Source organism: Cydia strobilella, chromosome Z (genome assembly GCF_947568885.1).
Source record: "Cydia strobilella chromosome Z, ilCydStro3.1, whole genome shotgun sequence".
Classification (NCBI taxonomy): domain Eukaryota; kingdom Metazoa; phylum Arthropoda; class Insecta; order Lepidoptera; family Tortricidae; genus Cydia; species Cydia strobilella.
Genome location: NC_086068.1, coordinates 9,548,841 through 9,574,611, shown reverse-complemented (window position 1 = coordinate 9,574,611; position 25,771 = coordinate 9,548,841). Strand labels below are relative to the sequence as shown.

General features: G+C 38.5%; 1 protein-coding gene across 1 annotated transcript in view; it reads left to right on the top strand.

Moving 5' to 3' along the window:
- The window catches only part of LOC134753894 (glycerol kinase), a 45,431-nt gene extending 24,047 nt beyond the window's left edge, over window positions 1-21,384 (top strand). Inside the window, exons 7-8 of the mRNA XM_063689857.1 lie at window positions 15,191-15,326; window positions 21,091-21,384. Of these exons, the coding sequence (XP_063545927.1) occupies window positions 15,191-15,326; window positions 21,091-21,363 (409 nt within the window). The 3' untranslated portion in view covers window positions 21,364-21,384. The remainder of the gene's footprint in view (window positions 1-15,190; window positions 15,327-21,090) is intronic.
- Window positions 21,385-25,771: the final 4,387 nt, after the last annotated feature.

The window sequence follows — 25,771 nt, the reverse complement described above, 5'->3', positions numbered from 1 at the left end:
TTGTTTTCTTGCGAATAAATTTTGAAAATAACTACGAAATTACACGCGCACACGGTAATTAGAGTAGCGAATTTAGTACACGATCAGCTGCCATGTTGGATATTCCGTGGACTACTCAATGAAATACCATATTAAAGAAAGCAAAATATATTGTGCATCCGCACAGGCAAACGATTACAAGAGAAGTGACATCTGTCTAGGAGACTTAATAACCAGAGTTTATACTGGGACATATATACGAACTCCATGTAGATATATTTTGCACATGCCAACCTCATTGTTCTAATTATATTAGTTCCAACATATATTACCTATTTTCACACATTACGTTGTACTATTGTTCAATATTGAGTGATTTTCTTTTCTAAAAACAAGTATGGAAAATGATAACTAAAACTATCACAACATATATACATACATTTTAGATTTTTTAGTTTTTTGAATAGCAAATTTTTTAATGACGACTATAATTTATTTTTCGAAGCAAATCAGACTATATATTCGTAAAATTTCGTATTCGTAATTCGTAAAAGTCGTAATTGATAAAGAATCGAGCCTCGCTTGAGTCATTGTCGCTCTTCTCTCATTTTTTAATATTTTTAATTTACGAACGCTCCGCCGCGCCGTGCAGTTTTTGATCATTGTGCACAAGAATATTCTATGTGCTGTGCCTACGTTTATCATGGATTATATTATGTGTATAATTGCTGATGTGACAAATATGGGATGGTTATACTAGAGTCCGGCGACGGAATATGAATAGACATCGCTCTCCATAGAAAAATGCCTTCCAAAAATGACCCCAGCCACACTGACACTGACAGCTATCCCTTCTCTATTAATGTTTAGCTCAAAAAAGGTTAATATATCCAGCTTTTAATTATATCCAATAAACAATTTCCCGCTTTAAAAAAAAAGTTGTGATTGGTCAATATAAGTTTTGATTGGCTTTGGCTATAATAAAATTCTATGCGCCAAACCTCTTGCGCGGCGTTACAATATTTTGGCGTTGTCAAACCTTACAAGGATGATACTAACCAAGAGGGAACCAATTCCTATTTGATTCCTAGGCCACTATAGAACCTTGTCGCTTTAACTACTGACATACATCACTCAATAAGCACAAGCAATACAAGATAACCACTTTGATTCATCTGTACCTAGGTTCGAGTAGCGATAAAATGATATACAAAATCGTCACTTCAATCCGTGGCACCTGGGGCCGATTGCACGATTCTGACGCTTTATGCCAGGAACGCAGAATGTCAGATTAGCAGGATGCCAGATTCGCAAAAAGTCAGATTCTCAGAATGTCAGATTCGCAGAATGCCAGACTCGCAGAATGCGAGATTCGCAAAAAGTCATATTCTCAGAATGTCACATTCGCAGAATGCCAGATTCGCAAAATGTCAGTTTCTCATATTGTCAGATTCGCATAATACCAGATGAGACTGTCGTTCGGGCTCACGAACAAGAATAGGCAGCCGCCTTAAAATTCGAAATGTTGCCTCTGTATGTCTTTCTCACGAAAAGTGCTATAGAGACGAAGAGACAAATTTTCGCTTATTCAATAAAACTAATTGGGTAATCTTTCCTTATAAAGTTTAATTATTTCTTCGATTGAAATAAAACTATGAAAACGGATTATATCGCGTATATTGAATTTATTATACATCCCGACGTTTCGAACTCTTTACAGCGTTCGTGGTCAACGGGTGACTGAGGAAAAATTACACGCTTTTACTTAGAATTATAAAAAATAACCTAAGTTGGTACCTACTCCGTCAAATAAAATACAATATAACCAAGTAAGTAAACTATTTCTTCTGTTACAGAAATCAAAACTTAATCTTCGTTTCGATTTAGTATAGAATAGCTAACTTTAAATTTATTATTTTCTTCAAAAAATCCAGGTTACTCATTTCACCGTTTTGCAGTTTTAATAACAGCTTTTCGTATTTTCTATCGAATATACTATCTTTGAGTCTGCGATTTTTGGTGTTTGGCCGGTATAAAATTTGTTTAGCTCTGTAGTCGAAAAATTTGGCTTCTTTTTTTATGCTGTATAAAAACCTGTAAAATGTAGGTTTTCTGGGTATTCTTTTATTCAAGCGGTGGTAAAAACCTTCCAGAGGATTGTTGGTTCGGTGACGGTGCTCGGCATGTACAACACAACGTTTCTGCATTAAATTTGTGCGATCAATTTTTTTCGAAATAGCCTTGAAAATCCTTCATTTAATTTGTCATTTTATATAATTGCAAAATTTGCGTCCAACATTCTTCAATCCGATTTGGTGGTGGTGGTAGTAGAGGCAAATTAGTGGTTATTCTGATCAATTTTTTCCATCTTTAGTTGTATCACACTGTAATTTTGATAAATTGTCCGAAATTGCTTTACTGTAATGAAACTGACACCCAGATAACTTCACGTTAGGAAATACCATATTTACAGCATTCATCACCGCCAGCTCATAATCGCATTGAAATGATGCGATTTGTATTTTCAACTTATCTTCTAAAAGCTGAAAAAATCTGATATATGTGTCCTGGGTCTTATTGGGTAACAAACTATATACCACAGGAAGTAAATTTGTGCAGTCAAAATTGGACTCGAGGTCCAAATGGAGGCAGTATAATTGGAAAAACGGCCGTGGGCAAACTTTGTGGGTTCCGTCACCAAAGTATGACCCGGATCCACGATAGGCCTTGATCACCCCCTTAGAGACTTTCGTGTACAAAATGATGATTTTGTCATCATCCCCCATCTTCAATAAATTTCATACTTTTTACCATGTTCTCAGGCACTTTAGCATCTTTAAGTGATGAAATCTTCAGGGATTTGCAACCCAAAAACTTTTCGGTGTCGGTACAGTGTATCCTTCACTTGCTTGAAAGTCGGTAACGGATTAATCTATGCTGCTTTCCTCTTTCAATGACTCAAATTTTACTTCGAAAATATTTTGGGCCGAATCGAAATTTTGTGTAACATCCACCTTGCACTCGTGTAGCATAAATCTTGTTTTTTACAAAATCGGGTTGACATGTATGGGTACTGCTTTTCACGATAAGTGTTTTCGCCGCATTTAATGTGATTGACGCATTGCACCATTTTCTGTTAGTGCACCTCCAATCCAATGAGGGCTAACGCGTATGAATTCGCCGCTAGGGGCGCTAGTGTGGATGGTGGTCTACGCAAAGTTCGAAATGTCAAATGTCACTTGTCACTTCAATGACTGACAGCTGTTCTTTAGTCTTTTGGACCACCATCAACATAGGCGCCAACTGGTGAGCAAAAAAACGGTAGCCCTCATTGGAAGTGCCGTCTTTGTTTTTTGCACTAAGATTATACCTACGAGGGGCGTTCAATAAATTCTCGGTATGTGAATGAAAACAAACAAATACGATAAGTTTAATATTTTTATTTTTCAATATACTCCCCCCCTATGTTGATACACTTAAAAGATCGATCTATTATTTTTTTTAATCCCTCATAAAAATAATTTTTATCTTTGGTGTCAAAATGCTCCTCCACTGCCGCCTTCAACGCTTCATCGTCAGAAAATCGATTTCCACGCAGATCCTTTTTAAGATTGGGGAACAAAAAGAAGTCACTGGGGGCTAAGTCCGGACTATACGGTGGGTGAGTAATAGTTTCAAACCCAGATTCAAGAATAGCCGCCTTGGCAATATGAGCAGTATGCACAGGGGCGTTGTCATGCAGAAGCAGAACACCTTTGGTTAATTTTCCTCGCCTCTTGTCTTTGATTGCACCCCTTAATTGACGTAGAATATTAGCGTAGTACTGTCCTGTGATATTTACACTCTTTTGTTTGTAATCGATCAGTAATATTCCTTCACAATCCCAAAATATTGTGGCCATGACCTTGCCAGCTGAAGGGATGACCTTGAACTTCTTGGGATGAGCTGTACCCTTAACGTGCCACTGCATGGACTCCTGTTTACTTTCTGGGTCATAATAATGAACCCAGGTTTCATCTCCAGTAACTATCTTTTGCAGCACCTCATCAGGATTTTCACCGCACAGGTCAATAAAATCGGAACAACAAGCTACTCGCATATCTTTTTGAACCGGTGTCAGCATTCGCGGAACCCATCTCGCACTTACTTTTGACATATTAAGATGGTAATGGATAATATCATGTATGGTACCAACAGAAAGACCGGTTATTTGAGCTATTGATTTTACCTTCACTCGGCCGTCTTCCAATATAAGTTTTTCCACTTTGATAATATTTTCTTGTGAAGTAGCTACTACAGGCCGGCCTGGTCTAGGATCATCTTCAATACTCTCTCTCCCACGTTTAAATTCACTTGACCACTTTTGAATGGTAGATAAAGAAGGAGCAGACTCACGGTAAACACAATCCATTTCTTCTTTTATAGTTTTTTGATTTTTACCCTGATTGGTCAAGAATTTTATTACGGCTTTATGCTCTAATTTAATTAACATTGTTAAATCGCTCATGGTGCTCACGTTTGTTCGGCAATTGCAGAAAAACAAGAACATATCGGTTTGAATTTTACTTTTTTTTTAAAAGTCTATGAATGACTCTTAGTGGCCAGTAACAAAAGAAATACTCAAAAAGGTTGTAAGATATCAATATCGAGAATTTATTGAACGCCCCTCGTATGTCCTCGGTTCAGCACTGTGGGATTACCCTTCTGATTCTCCAAAAAGCACAATTCTTCGTCCATTGTAGTTACGTAAGATTTTTAAATTATTTTTTGTTGAATTGACATTGAGTCGTCAAATTCAAAAATAGATAATCCACATTATTAGATTTAAGAACTTTGACGTAATAAAGTGGCCAGTATGTACCTAGTCGGCTCATAAGTTCTGTCATATACATAGTATCAAATAAAATCAAAAGTTTAAGTTTATTCCGTATAATTTGTACAGCGTTTGAAAGCTTATAAACTAGAGAATCTAAATGTATAACATTTATTCAAAATGACCGCCATAATTATCTACACAGGCTTGAAGTCTTCGTGGCCAGTCGTCAATGGATTCACGCACCACTTTCATGTCGATATTGGCCACTGCCGTAGCAAGAGATTTTTTCAGCGAGTCTAGATTTGCATGAGGTTTTGAGCACACCTTTTCCTCTAAATACTGCCATATTTTATAGTCTAAAGGATTAAGATCTGGGCTAGAGGAGGGCCAATCTTCATGCCGTATAAAGTCGATTTTATTGGAGGCGAGCCAGGCTTGTGTAGACTTTGCCTTATGGGCTGGAGCAGAGTCCTGCTGGAAAACCCAATGCTGGTTTAGAAACATCGTATGTGATAGTGGTTTCACAATATTAGTCAACACCGTGTCTTGGTACACTTTGGCACTAGTTTTTACTCCTTTCTCACAAAAATGCATACTAGTGACGCCCGCATAAGAAACTCCCAGCCAAACCATCACAGATGAAGGGTGATGACCTCTTTGAATACGGGGAATGCTATTAGACGCTTCTTTACTATTGCGAGCGTACACTCTATCATTTTGTTTATTACAGTTTTCTTCTATGTCAAAAATTTTCTCGTCCGAAAACAGTATACAACGGTGCTTATTTTTAGCGTACTTCTTCAATAAAGCTTTAGATCTTTTAAGCCTTAAAGCTTTAAGCCGACCATTGAGAAGATGGCCAGTTTTTCGTTTATAAGCACGAAGTCTCAGGTCTTGATTAAGCACTCTTTTCACCGTGTTTTTGCTCAAACCCATCTGGAGGGCCATAACTTTTTGTTTCCTAGCGGGATTTCTGGCAATGCGTGCCCTAATTGCTTGTACAACCGCTGGAGTCCTAGCTGTACGCGGACGACCGCTTCTTTTCTTGTCATTTAAACTAGAGACCTCACTGTATCTTTCTATGGTACGATACACAAATCTGAGAGAATTTTAAATTTTCAAGTAGCTTAAAAATTTTAGTCGGCGAGTGACCACAACGATATAGTGCAATTAAGCTAATGGTGGAAGCGGCTGCTGGTTGAAAGTTGACGGCTGGTTGAGTTGCTGCTGAGGGGTCGATGTCGATGTTTGTGGCGGGCGATGGCGACCAATTCGTTGCTTTAAGTTGTTTATAGCTCTATCTGCGAGTAAAATATCTCTAAGGCCTTTATCCTTAAATCGAGGATCCAATAGTGCCGCATCCACATACAGCTCCGATTGCTCTATATTTGCAAATCTCCTTTCCAGCTCTTCTTGAAGAATTTGTACCATTTTTGTTATTTCAGGCACTGAGTGCTCTGATGCGCTTAATAATTGCCTCGCGTTTGCGATTAATATTGAACAGTAGGATTACTTTCGATAACGTCACGTTTTTCTCTGCGCTCACTTCCACCGTGACTTCATAAAATGTTTCCAGAATTGGCACCGCTGCTTCCACTATTATCCAGTCGGCACCACTGAACATTAAGTCCGGCCTGATCAGAGACAGAGTGGCGGTGACGGCATTCCTTGTGAGTGACATGCGGCGCAACATCTCGTAGGTGGAGTTCCAGCGAGTTACAGCGTCTTGTTTTAATTTTTTTTTTTTTTTTAAACACGCCTCTGAGTCGCATTGAGTGAGTGGGCAGCATTAATGACTTGTAAAAGTGCGCCGTCGCACAATATGGATGCGGGGCGACGCGGAGTGTTGACGACCGCGTCCGCCTCCACTGCCTTAAGTCTATAGCCTACACTAGTAGGCAAGTAGTGCTCCTGAGTGTTCCAGGAGGTGAGAGTCAACTCACGGTTGCTGCCACGAGCCATAACATGGTCAGATGAAGTCGGGAAATCCTGTAACTTCATACTTGCAGAGCCACTCATAGGGAGCGGCGCTTGAAATGTCGACTTAAACAGGGTGGATGTCTGCTGGTCCCCTGCACACCAAGGTATGCTTGGTATGGCTCTGCCATTTTTTCTGCCATTTTTAACAGTCTTCAATAGTAGCTTTGCAGATCTTCTCAAGCATCGAGTTTTGGCGCTGAGTCAATGCAGTATGGCGTCTTTCGTTAAGGCCAATAGATATTAAACACAAAATTATCACACATACGAGTAATATAATCACAAGTATTACCTTCCTCTCGCGGGTACCGCGGCCTGAAGTAGTCAAGTCCAAGTTAGAACCGTTTTGGCTATCCATTGGGTGTGGTGTTAATCGATTGTAATTCGTAATAGATCTCTTCGCAGATGCAGTGGTTGCCGTCACAGGTCCTTTTGAATCTCTTTGAGCTTAGCTAGGGCTTGTGAACTTCGTTTAAAATACTCTACAATTTGTTTTACCCTAGCAGTTGTCTCTGCGATTGCGGCCAGTGCATTCTGAACGCAAAGATTTAATGTGTGAGCGAAGCACGATATTTGGCGCCAATCTGCTGCTTTGATAGCTGCCGTGATATTGGCTGCGTTATCACTAGCCACTGCCGTGATTTTATTTTCAATGTTCCACTCCCGTGTTATATCCTTCAGAAATTGGGCCAAATTTGCTGCAGTATGTCGTTCTGCATACTCTACACAGCCGAGCATTGTAGACTATAATTTTGTGTCAGCTATGTAGTGAGCAGTAACAGCAATTAAACTCGTTCTTGTCGGACGTCCATCCATCTGTGGTTAGGCAAATAGCCTGCCCGGCCTCTACTTTTGCTTTTGCCTTATCCATTTCTCGTTTGTACATTTTTGGTAAAAGTCTCTGAGAGAGTTTTACGGGTCGGCATCGAGTATCCAGGATGGATCCAGGAGGATTTACAGCATGGACACAAATGTTTTAAATTCCTGTTCTTCAACCAACGAAAATGGATGATGACCTTTAGCAACCATTTTAATTAGCTGTTCATCCAGTTTCTCGGCGCGACGAGGTCCCAGCGGCTTCATGTTTTGTACGAACTCGTTCATAGACTGTTGAGCCGGGGTAGGTCTTGGTGCTTGTGCTTGTAATACAGGTCTATTATGAGTATTTTGTGCCAGATCTTCTACCAAAACTACTTCAGTCTCTGGCTGGGTCACACTTGGAGCAGCAGCAGCATGAGGCATATCCTGTCGCTCAGTATTAAGAGGCACAGTTGGATGTTTAGTCTTTAGATGTCTATTCAAATTTCCTACATTGCCGCCCGAAATACACAGTGTTTGTGCAGTATGAACATTTTGCACGTTTCGGTTCCACTTCCGTGACATGGTTCCACACAGCGCTCCTTTTTCTTGATGAAGACATTTTTGTGCAATTATGTACACGACACGGCCAGTTATTAACAAATGTTACAGTTTTATTTACAATATTTACAATAACTACACTTCTACTCCATACTTTGGACAATAAACACTGTCAAGATTAACGAGAACTAAAGATAATCTACAGATATATCTAAGCACAGGGTTAAATTAAGAATAAGTTTTAGAAATTACAAGTCACGTAAATGCGCGAAATTGAAATGAAATTGCTTCTCGTAAATTCCAAAACTGCAAAATTTTCTTATTATTATGTACAAAATTATTTATAGGTAGCCTAAAAAGTGTCTTATGCAACTCTTTTAAAGATCAATTTCATTTAAAAATATTATCGCATATTTCCATTCCTAGAAACATTATCCAAAGTACCCAAAAAGTGTGAACTCTTACTAAGTCAGAATACGCGTTATGCTTTGTAATAAGCAAGCAATGTACGCTGCGTAGTTGTTTGTTATTTCCTATCGTTAAGTTTATGAGTACATGCCACGGCCTGAGTGAAATGAAATATAACTTTCTCGCGCAAGTGCAAGTGTTTCCGATTTTGACGCTCAATCAACTTCGCGCCAAAAGCTTTCGTGCTGCTTCGGCGGTCAGCCGCGTTCGGCATTATTCGGGGTTATGGCGTTGGGACGCGATACGGTGTCCTTGTCACTTTATGAGCGAGTGAGCAGGTAAAAGAAAAGATAGATAAACTGAACTGCTGAAGGACAGAACTAAATGAATCTGAACTGAACTAGTGAATGAGTGAGTCACATCTAATGAAGTACTTCATTTGAATCTTTCAGTCGCGAACTACTCATGTCTAGTATGTTACACAAAATGAGAAACTGAATTAAATGAAAACAAAAATCTTTATTTGACTTCTTATAATTCCCATTGTGCATTGATCCCCCGATGTGTCGCACCGTTCGAAAACAGGTTCTAGTACCTACCTACCTACTAATATTGTTAGAATGTTACTTGTTTGTTACTTATATCTAATGATAAGGTTATAATTAAGTACTCAATAGTGTTTATGACGTGTAAAATGTACTGTTTATATTTACCAATAAAGTCTGTATTTCCGTATTTCTGTATTACTTTTGTCATACTAGGTCAGGAAATGAATGCCCAAAAAAGTTATAGAGGGAAATGCTTGGAACCCAATTTTTGACTTCGTAGCTTTGTTTGGACTATTTAGGAGATGAACATATCAAAAGTCCCCGGCCGTAATCCTGGTGCCGGGGGGAGGGGGGTTTGAAGGTTCTATTTTTCGGTTTTTCGATTATATCTCGGAAACTATGCATCTAATCTAAGCGACTTGGCCACTTATACAAAATGAAAAGTGATTTAATTTGTTACAAGTTATATTCAGTCAAATTTTTCGATATCTTATATAGTTTTTGAGATATCCGCTCTTGAAGGTTTATTTAGGACTATCATTTTTATCTTCATTATCAGGTTTATTTAGGACTATCATTTTTATCTTGATTATCAGGTTTATTTAGGACTATCATTTTTATCTTGATTATCTACAACGGCGAAGCTGCTAGGCCGGGTTTGGTATCGTTTTCGTATACATCGGGGGTGCTGTATTTATTTATGGTATCAATATTGACACCATTCCTAAGTAAAAACAAAATTTAAAAAATGTTTTTTTTAAACTCCTCTTTACGCTTAATAGGCCGCTTAATAGGGTGTCGATTTTAGTCGCAAAAATGTAAAATTGCACACCTTTTGTTACCTAATTTAAATAGCAAGTACTGGTTTCTATTAGCACGTCTTCTTCTTGCCTTTTATCAGATCATTTTTTTGAAAACAGACTCACTAAATTAGTAAATTTTTTTTCTGATGGACGTTTAGGTAAACGCGCGTAAAGCACTGATTTTGTCGCTCTTATTTGTAAATTTCGTAAATTTTGGACTGCTAAAAATGGTAAATTTGTATTACACATATTCTGTACTTGACCTTCACCAGATTACATTTTTGTTATATGAAATGAAAGTTAAACGAATTCAATTTTCTCATGAAATTACTTCAAAACAAGTGACAATTTCTCTGAAAATCATGAACTTAATTTTGATACTTAAACAATCTACATCTGCTGAAACTTTTTATTTTTATTTTTTTATTATAAACTGATCGGCGATTGGCTCTAGTCACACCTGATGGAAAGTGAAGACAGGGCCTAAGATGGAGCTCACCGGTTCAGTAACAGCCTATTCACTCTTGTTTTAAAGAGACCGAGGTCATATTGATCAGGGAATACAGATGGCGGGAGCGCATTCCATGCCTTAGCCGTCCGTACCAAAAAGGAGGAGGCAAAACGTTTCGTCCGAACAAATGGAATGTGGACCACGAACGGGTGCATTCGCTCCCCGCGCCTGGATGTCCGATGATGGAAAGGGGAAGGTGGGATCAGGTCGTGCAGTTCCTGTGCGCACTCCCCGGAATTTATCCGATAGAACACCGATAGGCAAGCGACTCGACGGCGATGCTCAAGGCTCTGTATCCTTGACTTGACAGATGGGTCATCGCCAAAGAGTCTATGAGCCCGGCGCTCTATTGAGTCCAGGGCCGCCAGCTGATATTTGGCGGAACCGTCCCATAGGTGGGAGCAGTATTCCAGGCACGAACGGACCTGTGCTTGGTATAGGGAGAGAAGCTGATTCGGCGTGAAATACCGCTTCACCTTAAATAGGACACCTAGAAAATTCTTATACATCAATTTGTTTAATTTATCACCATAATTTTTTGATGAATTTTTAAAAACTGCCCCTTCTCTTCATATATTACCGGTGACGCACGCTCGCGACCTCATTATTAAAAGGCAAGATGAGAAAACGTGATAATAGAAACCAATACCTGTTATTTAGATATTACGTAACAAAACGTGTATAATTTCAACAACTAAATCTATCAATTTTACATTTTTGCTCCAAAATCGACACCGGCCTCTTAAACCGCTGAACCGATTTCGTTGAAATTTGGTCCAGGTTTGAGTCCCGGGACAGTACATAGGATAGTTTTTATAACCAAAATCATCTTTTAAGGGTGTGAAAAGTGGGATGGAATTTTGTATGGGGAATCAATAACCGCTGAACCTATTTAAATAATATTTTGGATGGTCATGTTTGATTTAGTTGAAAATTATACCAAACATGACTTCAAACCTAAGTTCAAACATTATTAACCTCAGGAATTCAACTTCGGCGAAGAAGCTGAATTCCCCTCACACCAAATTTCACACCTTCAAAGTATGATTTTTGAGAATAAAACTATATTATATCCTGTTTCGGGACTTAAAACATCTATTTACCAAATTTCAACTAATAGTACAATCGGATTCGGGAAATAGATTCAATAGTTTAGACGCTAGAAGTAAAAATATGATTTACTATTCGGCGTCCTCTCAAGGCAGCTGTATTGATTTTTCTTTAATAAAACAGGTGTAAACAGGTTGTGAAGGGCAAGAGGAATCTACCAATATGTCGTTTTAAAAAATCCGTCCAGTATCCTGAGTTACAGGATGTACTGATTTTCAGTATTTAAACCCATAGCCCTACTTTCTGTTTAAGTTGCAGTCGAGTAAAATGTTGATATTGGAGTAGAACGTGTACAAATGTATAGACAAAAGTGGAATTCATATTCCTCCAAGTTTCATATTAAGAGATATCTCAGCTATTATTTTCTATAACAAGATGTATTTTTTCCGCAAAGTTATCTAGGACTCGAAGACTATCGTCTTAAGCGGAAAACTGTGCAAAATAGATTAAATGGTTCTAATAAAATTAATTTGTTTTGATGGCGACGTAAAGCTCGTAGCAGACAGGCAGCCTAAATAAAATCATTTCATTCGTTTATAATAACACGCCGGGCATGTACCATTGAATGACAAGGTATATCCAAGTTTTGAAGATTCATGAACACTAGTATGAAGGTGTCTCGGGGCGCAAAGTACCGAGTTATTTCTTAGTGCGGCATTCTTGGAGGTTACTCGTATGATTTATTATTATAACTAATAAAAAATAGTTTGATGACTATTTTAATGAACAAATTCTTATATAATAAATAAAAGCATTTAGTAAATATTAGTACCTAGTAGGTATTAGCTTTAATTATTACCATATTAATAAAATAATTTTTATATTAGGTATATTTTTTTTGTTTTCAATTCGGCGGATTAAAATAGCAGTGGTAAAATAGTACCTATAATTTATTTGATTATTTTAAAGGCTTTATGGTTTGTCGTAAAACTTGTTCGTTTCACCATTATAGAAACGTCGGTAGAAAGGCATAGAATTTTTTAGTACCTGGAATGGTTATAGCTTCCTCAAATCGTGGTTGCAAAAACAGTCTGTGTTGTTGGATCTCTTCCTTGGAACAATAATACACTACAGTTTCCTTTAAAGATGTTCTTGTCCAATCATTTAAACATAAAGGGGTGCATGGTTATGGCTCTGTTTGCCGGCACTTGAAGGCTTGCTCGGGTTGCTAGTCGTTTCAGGTTCCCGCCAAGAACATCACATGGCCCCTTTCCGTGTGAGGTTGCATGAAAGTGAATTTTTGCTATAATGCCAAAATCTTCTTTATAACAATGAATATTAACAAAAAAAATCAATCTGTTAAAATGTTGTGAGGCTCCATCAGTACTAAGTATATATAATTTTTGTTACTGCAATACCTTTATCTAAGAAACGTGTGTGTAATAATTTCTGGAAAGCATAAAACGAAGCTGTATCGTGGTTAAGTCATCTGATATTAGTGGACGGCGTACGAGCCCAATTCCAAAGAAAAATCCCAAATCGTTGTACCCTCTCTCACTCTCGGCAGTGGGTATCGATCGGGCTTGGTTACTGCATTCAATTTTCTGTAGTCGATGCAAACTCTTATAGTGTTCTTTCTTCGGTACTAGTACCACAGGAGCAGACCATGGAGACTCGCACTCTTCGATGATGTCATCTTTCAGCATCTTCTCGAGTTCCACTCGCAGTACTTCTTTCTTAGGCTCTGGTAATCTGTAAGGTGGCACAGAGATAGGTTGTATATTTTTATTGATCAACTCAATATGATGGACAGCATAAGCGGTTGGTTCTCCCCCTAGATTGAAAGTATCCCGGTGACGGTTAAGGGGTGAGGACAACTTGTCCCGTTGTTCAGTATTGAGTGTAACACCTTCATTATCATGAAGTGTCTGAGATATCTCAGTAGGTTTGCATGCAGCTATGGCTACAGGTTCATGTTCATATTGTAGTTCATACAGAATGTCAGGTTCATCTCTAAAGCTCCAAGTATGGTTATCAAAATCAGTCCTTATTCCTGATTTGAATATTAAATCCATGCCTAATAAAGTTTCGTTATTGGGGTAGCTTCAGGGAAGATTATAAAATCCATAGGTATAGGTTTTCCTTTTAACATGACAATGATGTGTATGTAGAGTATATCTTCTACCTCGGAATGACCTTTAGCATATTATATGGCCAAAGTGGAAGGGGTAAATGACTTACCGCAGTTCTTCATCAATTTGTATAGACTTTCACCTGCAACGCTTCTCTTCGCACCCGTGTCGACGACTGCACGACCTTCGCGTCCACAGACGGTCACAGGAAGAATAGGTCGCGGCCTGTCGGCTTGTTGTCCCAGTAGAAGGTATTCACTTGGTGTAAGTGTAAGTGTGTCAATGTGTGTGTTTGTCTCGCGCGCGCATATATCGACAGATGTAGTAGACTCCGTCGTAGCAGTTGGGTCTTCGGTCGAGAATGCGAAGAAAGCAGCACCACCGCTGCTCCCCGCAGCGCCGGCGTCTTGCTTACATCGCGGGCAGTTGGCGCGTACCACGCCTGGGTTTCCACACCCGTAACACGAAAACTTTTCACTTTTATCATTGTCACTGTTATCGGTAGTAGTAGCCGTCGTATCAGATCGTTTCGGAAGCAACCATTTGCAATTATCTTTATTATGTCCGAATAACTTGCAATAATTACAAAAACGACTTGATTTTGGTTTCGCGTTAGAGTTCAAATTTTACATATGAAAATCTCTGTCTTCTCGTCGCTTTGTTCTTCGCGGAATATCTCTTGAAATATGAGGAATGGAGCCTTTCGCTTGCCAAATGCCTGTTGTAGGTCGGTAATGGCTTCGTTCCACGTTTTGACCATTTTACGAACGCCATTCCACAATGTTGCCGCGAGTGCGGTGAATAAAATCCGGTTTATTGTTCTTACAACAATATTTTTTTGCGTGTTTCGCTGGCTGCCAATCCTCAACCCACCAACGGAGCGGCAGCTGACGTCCACGGGGGTTCATCATACATAGCCGTTAACCACCATATCGGAGTATTACTAGTTTAACACTAATAGGTAGGTAACAATTTCCCAAAATTTTATATGTAGGTAGACAAGGTAGTAGGTACTTAATTTTATAAGTTAACTATTAATGGCATTATTTATATATATTTATTACGGAAAAAAATGACTATAATAAAATAAACACACTGTACGCCTCAATTTAGTGCATAGTGTACATACCAAGCTCTAGTTATAAATCTTAATCTGTCGAATTGACTTAGGTATTTATTTGTAAGAAACAGATAAAACACAAATTAACTAATTGAGGCTTGTAAAGTATAATGCATAAGGGAATATATTTTATTATAATTTACGACCTCCACTAAACGCATGATCTACTCATACTCAAACTACAAAATATCTACAAAAGATAGGTACACAAATACGAGTATAGCGCCAACCGCACGCCTCTGGGCTGTAGCTTATTCTATGAACCTCGTTGTGGTGCAGCAGCAGACGAAATTCACGTACGATCGCAGTGAGCGGGGTGCGGGTACAGAGACGCTGAGACGCTCAAGTACAAATCAGCGACTATCGTCTCGTGATATCGTCTTAATAAAATAAAAAATGGAAATAAGCCCCAAAAGGCACCTCGATGGTGTATGAGTGGTGTGCATATTTTAAGCAATGTTTAATATGTAACGTTTCTCAATTTCAGGGTGATATGTGGCATTACTGAGGACACAAATTCATCACACATAATCAAAGCAGCTCTAGAAGCAGTCTGTTACCAAGTCAGAGACATTTTGGACGCCATGAACGAGGACTGTGGTATACCTCTACAGTTAATGAAGGTTATTATCATTTAATCATGTAATGTGATCATGCAATCTTTAATAATTGCAGCTTCATGGATCATGTAGTACTTTTTTTTGGTGCAGTGCAATTATTTGTAAGGAATTGGAAGAAAATATTTCCATAAATATTCATAAATCGAAGATCACGGATCAGTCAACCTTTTTAGGAACGTCGCCCAAAATACTCGGCAATTGCCAGTTCAAAGTTCAAACCTCATTCACCTTGATTGTCAATTATCGCAAAAGTTAGACAACTTTTGCCTTATTCTCTCGTATAGTCGTCACGTTTGTCCGTGTGTAAAAAAAATATCACGAAATTGGCAAATATATACAGAGGTACAAGATACCCTATAAAATCGGCCAAGTGTGAGTCGGGCTCGCGCACGAAGGGTTCCGTACCATTCATTGCGCAAATATACAGCAAAAAAATCACGTTTGTTGAATGGGAGCCCCACTTAAATATTTATTTTATTCTGTTTTTAGTACCGTTATTACAAAATGAACATGTATTAAACATTTTTAATTTTTTAAATAAAAATCGTCAATCTTTCATCATTACTAAGAAATTATCGTTATCTTCATAGCACAAACCATTCATAAATGAATTAAAAACAAAATATAAAACTATCTTTTATTTCCACCAAAGGGGATACCGTATTCTTAATGAATCATCAGGTTTTTCAGATTATCTGCAGTAATATAGTGCACAATAAATACATACAACAATTAACTTAATATATAGGTAATATCTTAGCCCTATTTTTTATACATGTCTCAGCTAAGTTAATGGGCGTTAGACTTCTTCTTCTGTAGCTGAAAATCCATTTTAAGAAGGAAAATGACTTATGAAGGAAAAAATTTACATTTGGCGTAATTTTGTACTGTACTTATTCTTATTTACATCATCTGTAATTTCGACACTTTTGCCATCCAACAAACTTTGTAAAATTTGTATAGTTGTGAACCCAGAATTTTTATGTAACACATTCCGCATTTTTAAATAAATAAGTTTTTCTATTTGGTGCAAACGTAATAATGAAAGTGTTTTTGTAACCTGAACTATTACATCTAAGGATTCTTTTAAACAAAGTTTTGAATCTTCTAGCTTTGTTATTGAAATAGATAAAATTCTAAAATTGTTGTCGATTAAATTGATTTCGTTTATCAGATTTGCATCAGAGAACAATCCTTGTGCTTTAGCTATGGCAGCAGCTTCAGAGGATTTCAATTTGGAAATAATATTGTACCAAAATTAAATTATTATGTAAATTGTACCAAGTCGCATGTGCGATTAATCTTTCCCATTTCTCGTTTAAATGAGTATGAAAGTATAGATGGACACATATCAAATCCAAAGAGCATTTATAATCACTACGTTCTAATTAAGTTCAATTAAGCATATAATCGTCAAATATCTTCTGACACTATTTAATGACAGCAGTGATAGAATTAATTCAACTTTTTAATTGCGGAAGGTTATTTTCTTAGGTGACATCCACTTTCGGCTCTATTGTAACAAATAAGGTCTAATAAATTAAACTCATAATAAATAAAATTAATCATGTGTATAAAGTAAAATAGTCTTCTCGATTTCCCATCAGTTGCAGACAATTGAGATAATGTTCGGACTCAGTGCAACAAAGTTTATCTCAAGAGCGTTCATGCACTGCCCTGCAACTCGAAACATAAGAAAAGTATAATAGCAACCATAGCGTTTTTGTTTTGTTTATATTTCTTGTGTCAATAATTACCATGAATCCCTTCTTCCGGGATTCCAGATCAACATATTTTCTGCATTCCATACTGTTATGGTTGCTCAATTTGCAGAATATACAGGGTAACCTGGTTATTTTCTTCGGAACGGGAGCAGTTGGACGATCAGCTTTCCTCTTTTGACCTCTTCGTGGCTTATAACCGGTCTCACTCTTAATCTGTAGCACTTCTGTGGTTATCGTGTCCGATTCCTTGACATTTGTTGAAGGTTGAGCCTTTTCCATCGCTACGACTATGTCAAGGAGTATACTTCTAACCACAGCTGTAGAGTTGTCTTTAGACTGTGGCATGAGATGGTATTGGTGAACTATTTGCTGAGGAAACTTTGCCAATATGTTTGCCCGTAAATAATTTCCCGTTATGTTTTCGCCTAATTTTTCTAATACCCTTAAGTGACGTTCTATTTCATCCAGAGTACACCTACAGCTTGTAGCTGTGTATTCCGCCTGTTTCATGCTTGTAAGTGCGCTGTAGTGTGCGTCGATAAGGGTATCTTTAGAGCCATACCGGGATTTCAAGGCTTCCAAAGCAATCGAGTAGTTGTGATTGGTAATACTTATTCCTGCAACGGCTTCTAAGGCCTTACCCTCCAAGCAGCTAATGAGGTAGGTCAGCTTGTCGGCCTCAGCCATGTTTTGGTTGTCAATATTTGAGGCGAACCTATCCCAAAACTCAAGCCATTTGAGGTGATCCCCGTTAAATTTCGGCAGATTTAATTTTGGAAGCTTAATATTCAACTCCTTCGCGGGAACAGAGGCTGCAGAACTGGTAGGCAAAGAAGATTCAATGTCGGACATCAAGTCTTCCGCTTGTAGCAGTATTTCTGTTGCGTTCCGGACCACATCCACTTGCGGCTGTACCGACGTTTTTGTATAGTGCCTGATTTCATCTTGAAGGTTAGTTATCAGGGACTTGAGGCGCGTCACCGTTTGTTGGGCGGTCTCGACAAGCATTTCGTTAGACTCATAACTGGTTTTACTGCTGTCTACAAATTCTTTAAGACTGCTCTTTCGTATGTTAACAACTTCGACAAGGACTTCATCCATGGCGACGGCACAGAACCCCCTCTCTCACTAAACCGCGCTGGAATCTAGCCTTATTTCTTGTTCTACTTGAACTGAAACCAACAAAGAACAAGTAAATTCTACTACCAATGACCGCCGAGAAACATGACCGGCCGGTGTTATAAACGTAGTGTAAATTTACCTCGTTTGACGTTGATCCGTATATTTTGACCAACTCGTCGTCACTAACACTCAACAGAAACTCACTTTCACAAAGCCATTGCCCGCTATAGCTTTTATAAGGTTTATAAACTGCACTCGCAAAACAACCAAACTATGCAAATCCGCAACTTCAGCAAGAAAAAACATAGACAACAGAGCCCAAGCCCACTGACGCGGGAAACGGACGGAAAACAACCCGTAGTGTTGACACGCCGAAACACAAATTACCGATTTATTCGTAGTGTCTAATTTGCAATCATATGTTTTGCATGACGTTTATCTACCATATTTGAAAGAAAATAACAAAATGCTGCTTATGTAGTCTCACATACGACTACAACTAATAAGTACATTAGAAACCTATTAAACAACAATTAACTTTTAGCGTCGCTTATAGTTATTCTAATCGGTTAATATCGATTACTATGGTACCGCACTACGCGCGAACCATAGACACTCGTAGAAGTTCCACAATGCTGCAAACTTAAAAGTAACTACCTCACTCATATAAGCGTAGTTCACACGATGAAATCAAATCTTAAACCGTTTATACAATTTCGGACGGTCTGTGCGCCTTTCAGTTCACTCTCGTTCAGAGAGACTGACAATCGCTCAGTAATGCTACAAAATAGAAATAGACATTGCATGAAATTTCTTAAACTATAATAAATAGTACACCGTGAAATTTCTTTATTAAGTAATATTTTTGCAACTGTAACTGCATGTATCTGCTTTGACAAAGAACTATGCATGTTAAATCCTTTATTAAAGTGGATTTTGATTAAAAAAAATAAGCCTCGCTTATCCGGCTCATTTATATCAATACTCAGCATCTCCACTAAAATGTCGTCCTTCCTGGGTTCACATTTATGAATGGACGACATGGGTTTACATTACACATTTTAATTTACCATGAGAGTGGAAAGATAAGTCGACCATATTTATTCTACTCTCACTGCCATTGATGTGTATACAAATAAATTGAGGTCGTGCCTCTCGCTAGTGGCTATGCCACGTACATCCATGTTTGGTTTTACCAAGTGCCTTGCCATTCCTACTTACCTCCGCGTGGTTGCAAACCCACGTCTACCAAAGAGTAACTACTTAACCATTATTTAGTAGCGGTGTACCACTTTCCTATGGCTTCGCACCTCTCAGGTCGTTGGGCATCGGTCGACTTGCTCCGGTCTAAACAGGGTGCAACCCGGTGACTCTAATCAATCTGTTTGCCAATTAGTCACTTAGCCGGACAGGGGGCCTTTGGCCCACCGGAGACCTCCACTTTCCCCATAGTCTTGCCACGGATGCTCCAACTCAGACGACCGTGCCCAGTGTGCTTCCCGACACACTTCTGTCAAATGTCCTTGATTACCAAATGTGCTTTGCACTGCAAGATTGGACTACTAGTAACGGAAAGAACATTATGCCTTATAGGTCTCCTCATCTTTCCACGTAGCAATGCACATATAGGTCGACATACCAATATAGTAATATAAACACTCACCCGGGGTGTTCCACTGGGGCACAGGCCTCCTAGAAGCTCGTAGCTCCTAACTGGTCTTATGACCACACGATTTTTCTGCTCACCTCTGACAGCTCTACCCTCGTGCCCCGCGGCCATTATTCCCGCCATCTTTCTACCAACGTACCAACATACTAAAATTAGTCAAAGACAAGAGTGGTGTTACCACACTACAAATAGATTGACATTACAAGTGTTGATACATACCGACTTTTACATGGCGAAACGCGCTGCGCGCGACAACCCGTATAATGGCGCCGTAGCCGTACCATCTTTGCCGGTATACCTAAATGTAAAGTTTTAGAACATAGCCGCTTGCTGCCTCGCAGAGTTCGTAACTTTTAATGCCGAATCGTGCTGCCTTGGTGCGGATGCACTGGATCCAGCTAAGGTGACTCTTCCAAAGCAGCAGCGATTCGTCCAAAGGTGCGAGGACTGTAAGCGCCATTAAAATTGTTTAAACGATGTTCCACTACAGGTTTTATTGTCGCAAGCTTCCACTCTTCCCCTCTATCAGTAATTTTACTACCTGCTTTTTAGGGTTCCGTACCCAAACGGTAAAAACGGGACCCTATTACTAAGACTCCGCTGTCCGTCTGTCTGTCACCAGGCTGTATCTCATGGACCGTGATAGGTAGACAGTTGAAACATTCAGAGGATGTATTTCTGTTGCCGCTATAACAACAAATATTAAGAAGTACGGAACCCTCGGTGGGGGGGCGAGTCCGACTCGCACTTGTCCGGTCTTTTTTTTCAGTAGGTAAGTGTAAAGAATGGTGATTCAGTTATGTCAATAATTACGTCTCCAATGACAAACATGTTCGTTTTCCGGAACCGCGGAATGAGCAGTTAGCTAAGATTCGAGTTTGAAATGTGCGGTCACCATCCCAAAGAATTTGCCGTGAGAGGCGACGAAGAAATTCCACTCAGCTTCCAAACCATTCTCATGATTGCACAAGTATGAAATTCTTCTTGTTCTTGTATTGTGCAGCAACAGCATATTTTTTTTTCTAATTTTAACATATTCTTGTTTTATGAATTCAAGAAAAGCTTTTTTAATTGATCAATTTGCCCATTATTTTCAATTAAAATCGATTTTTATTACTTTATAGGTTTATAATCATTAACATAAAAAACTTATGTTTAAGTGGGTGAATATATCAGAACAAAAAACTATGAATATTATTAACGAAGATGTAGACTATATTTCATCCTCCTTATGGAATGTTTTTCTTCCCAGGTCGACGGCGGTATGACGTCAAATTCACTGCTCATGCAAATGCAGGCTGATTTAATTGGCATCGACGTTATCAGAGCAGGCTTCACTGAGAGCACCGCCTTGGGCGCAGCGCAAGTCGCCTATTGGGGTGTCAACGCTTCTAAACCTGTCACTTGTATACCTATGACCGATGGTACCATTTATGTTCCACGTATCACAGATGACGAACGCGATATGAGGTATAAACAATGGAAAATGGCAGTTGAGAGGTCTTTAGGATGGGACCAAAATTAGTATTTAATTGGAAATGAAATTTATATTTTTGTGATAATTCATTGTTCGTGTAAATTTTTACACATTGTTGAAAGTTAATATTAATAATAATATATTAGTTAAGAATCGCCTTATAAGTGATTAGGTATATTTGCAATAATGTAAGTAAGTAAGCAGGTAAAGTGCAAATGGAATGAACATAGGGGTGAAAATGGATTATATAATCGGTTAGGTTAATACAAATATGTATGTTTAAGTGTCATGTTGTGCAGGTATTACATGTCTTAGGCGTCAAGTGTATATATCTACATGTAATTCCTAAGCTCCCTTTTCATCTACATGTGGGTACAATACCTACAATCATCCATCCCATCAAATCAACGAAGTAGTTAATAAAAACATGGGGCTTTCCACTACAGAAGGGTCCTTATGCTTCAAGTGCAACAAGGACCATTTTATCTGAAATTCCAACAAATTCTGATACAATAGTTCTTATTGCACATGAAGCATAAGGGCCTTTTTGTATAGGTAATGGGAATCCATATTTCTTTTCGTTGGCAATATTGATATACCTATCAGATAGAGTTAAGCAGGCTTTGTAAAGACTGTATCGTTAAGTATAAAGACAGATAAAACCTGGTCTAACTGTTGATATGTGTATTATTTTGTATAACTATGTTCTAGGGGTTTGATCTGAGGGTATTTTTAAGCCATATCTGATATATGGTTTTTTTAGGGACTATGATGCTTTCAATATCATCTAGCAAATTCATTTCATTATCGGGCTTAATTTGCCTAAACATGATTGTTATCTTGCGGGCCAATTCGAACAATGATCTAGATATCAACTAGATATCCACTAGATATGAAATAGAAATGATAACGAGATATTTAAGAAAGTCATGTCAAATTCTATGTACATATATATATCTGTATTATAATAACATAATTATACAATATTATAAAAACTTAAAAAACATAATAATTATAAACTAATAATATATATAAAACTAAAACTACCATTAAAATAAACTAACTAAAACTTAAAAACCTAACTTAAAAATAAATACTAAAAACTAAAAACTTACAACTAAACCGGGACCCTTGGGCAGGGTTCCCAACACGCAGGCAGCATTCCCGCGCTGTATTGCAATGGCAATCCTTTGTGCGAGAAAGCTGCCCGCGCGAGGGTCGCCCGTTGCCTCCCTCAGGCGTTTACTGAGCCCGACTGCCCCAACAGCGGAAGCCGCTCGACCCCAATTTCAAAGGAATACCGCAAATCGATGTACAGGTTAGCCGTTTGGCACACACATACTAGAGGCCTAAACAAAATTTTTGACCCGCAGTTCCTAAAAAAATTTCGCTGCGGTTCCTAAAAATACTTTGTAAAATTGAAAAATTAAAAAAAAAAATTGTTAATGACATTATTTTCAAAATTGCTTTCTTGCTTTTTTCACGTATCATTTGTGGTATATTGTACAAAAAAAAATCAGCCATATCGTGTCTGGAGGAGCCCAAACTTGGTATGTTTCGAAAATTCTTTTTGTTTTAATTTAAAAAAAAATGCCCGAAATGTAATGATGTGATATATTTTTAGAATCACCTCAAGAAGCCCTTTCGTATGATACCACATACCATAGGTTTTGGAAAAAAATAATGTTTTACCACTCCCCCCGCAGCGAAATTTTTTAGGAACTGCGGGTCAAAAATTTTGTTTTGGCCTCTAGTATGTGTGTGCCAAACGGCTAACCTGTACACCGATTTGCGGTATTTTTATACGAACGGGTTAAACTACAAGGTCCAAGTGTCTCGACGCCAAATGATGAGAAAAAGTATTGGGCGCCGAGACAACTATACTTAGTGACCTTGAGGCGTTCCCGGGCGTCCGCCGCGGCTCCCGCTCGTTTGCTGGTTGCTGGGAAGTAGGACGCCGCCAGCGTGTCGGTGCAAGTGGCGTCCCATACCAGCGCGCGGCCCATCCTCTATGGAATCAAAGACATTCCGTCAGGGCGCTTACCATCGCCCCGCACAATCTGGGGTTCCAGAGCTGCGGGGACGTTGGCACTGACGAGCGCCCTTCGGAGGATGTCGTTAAGAGCGGCGTGGCGGGAGAGACGTCAAATTTGACATTTCCACGATTCCTAATGTCCTCTTGAACGATATCTTTCAGATTTGCTTAATATACTTATTACTTAGACATCTAATGGATATCCCAAAAGGTCACAATAATTGTAGCGTGAAATGACAATTGGTTTCTCGAATCGAACTGCAAAAGATAACTAGTTGAGAACTAAACTATAACGTATCTATTAGATCTCGTATTGTTCTCGTATCTAGTAATTATCACGTTGTTAGAATTGACCGGTAAGTGTCCTCTTCGTGGTCGCTCAATTGAGCAGCTGCGGAATAAATGTGGTGAATTTTTATTTATACATAAATACGATTTTTCACGTACGTTTTGGATTCCCTTCAATTTCTGATGCTAGCGAAATGAGGGAGACAGTTAAAAACCAAAGCCTAACAGGCTTTCGTGGCGTTGAACCATCACTAGAGCGGGTCAATAGAAATTCTCCATGATAGTTATATTGGATGCGAAAGTTGGAGTTGTCGTAAGTAACATACCATAATTATTCTCTAAAAAGCCACCATGCACAGATACAAATTTTTTTTAGGGTTCCGTACCTCAAAAGGAAAAAACGGAACCCTTATAGGATCACTCGTGCGTCTGTCTGTCTGTCTGTCCGTCTGTCACAGCCTATTTTCTCCGAAACTACTGGACCCATTAAGTCGAAATTTGGTACACATATATGTAAGTTTGTGGACCCAAAGACGGACATGTAACGTGAACAAATTAATTTTAAACATGGGGGCCACTTTAAATGAGAAAATTAAAATATATATTTTTTTAACTATATCGTGTTATATATCAAATGAAAGAGCTCATTGTGAGAATCTCAATACTCAATACTCAATATTTTATTGCAAATTCACAAAGTAATTGTACAGGTGGTAAACTTATAAGCTAGGTCTTTGTGAACCCTGTTGGGCACTACAATATACTATAACTACAACTATAACTTTAATTTACAATTCCAAGGAGAGGAGAATTTTTGATTAATTATTTTGCTCTCAAATATATATTTTTTATAATTTTAGGATAAACTATTTATAAGTTATTCAAGAAAATAAGCAAAAAATGACCATTACTGGTTCTAAAATTATGAAAAAAATACACAAAATAGATTATTACCTATAGATTACAGGAAAACCTATTAGAAATTGCAGTCAAGCGTGAGTCGGACTTCATTATTTTTTGATCCGACCCCTACGGGTTTTTTAGACATTTCACTCACGTTTCACATAAAAAATACATTGTTTAAATTGCGTAAACCCTTGGAACGCGAGTCCGACTCGCACTTGGTCGGTTTTTTAACTAAATAAAATGATTACACTATGCCCAAATGCTTCGCTTTACGAATCATGTGTAATTGCTACGTACGATTTTTTTGGTGTAATATCGTTTTGTTCGCACATCGTAAATTTTCTTGTAGTATTTGTCCGAAAATCGTTATTGTTACACGGGAGAATTAAGTAAATTTTGTCTAAGCCATATAAGCTTTACGTCGAGCTCCCAGGGCGAAATGTGTACCTTATAATAATAAGTCACCGCCTGCCTCGATAACTTGTGCAAGCAATGTTATGGCAGGTGTCTGGACTTCTTTGCCCAGTCTTTTTTCCACCCAAACTTAAACCATAGACCAGTACTCTGTCCATATTATCTACAATAGTTTCCAATGCTTGCTGAAACCGGTTCACGGGTACTTATTATGTACCCGTGAAGGGGTTCTAGCAGGCGTTCTATATGACATCAAAGCTCTCCAAACGGCCTCAACGTGTTGGATCTATATCCCCACGCACGCCTTATAAATGACCGGGTTCGAATGACCCGAGAGTTTTAAAACGGAGATACACATAATAATAAAGCCCATTTATTTCCAATCAACAAATTTTTATATGCATTTTGGTTAAGTACATTTATCTAATTTCTAGTTTGTAACTTTTTTCTTTTTTTACTACTACCAGTGATCGGAACCCCTTCTTGGGTATAGGCCTCCTCCAGCTTATACCAGGCCTCTCTGTCCATTGCACTCTTTCTCCATTCCTCTCCTGCAATCGCTTTTATGTCATCTACCCACCTTTTCCTAGGACGCGCTCTTCTCCTCTTTCCTGTTGGTCCCATCTAGTTGTCTCTAATGTCTATCTTTTATCTTTGTATCGTGCTATATGTCCTGCCCAGCGCCATTTCTGTTTTAGAGCATAATGTAAAGCATCTATAATTTTCGTTTTTCGTCTTATTTGTTCGCTTTTTACTTTTGTATTCTTTTTTTTAGTACGCTTCTTTCCATTGCTCTCTGGCATGCTGCTACCT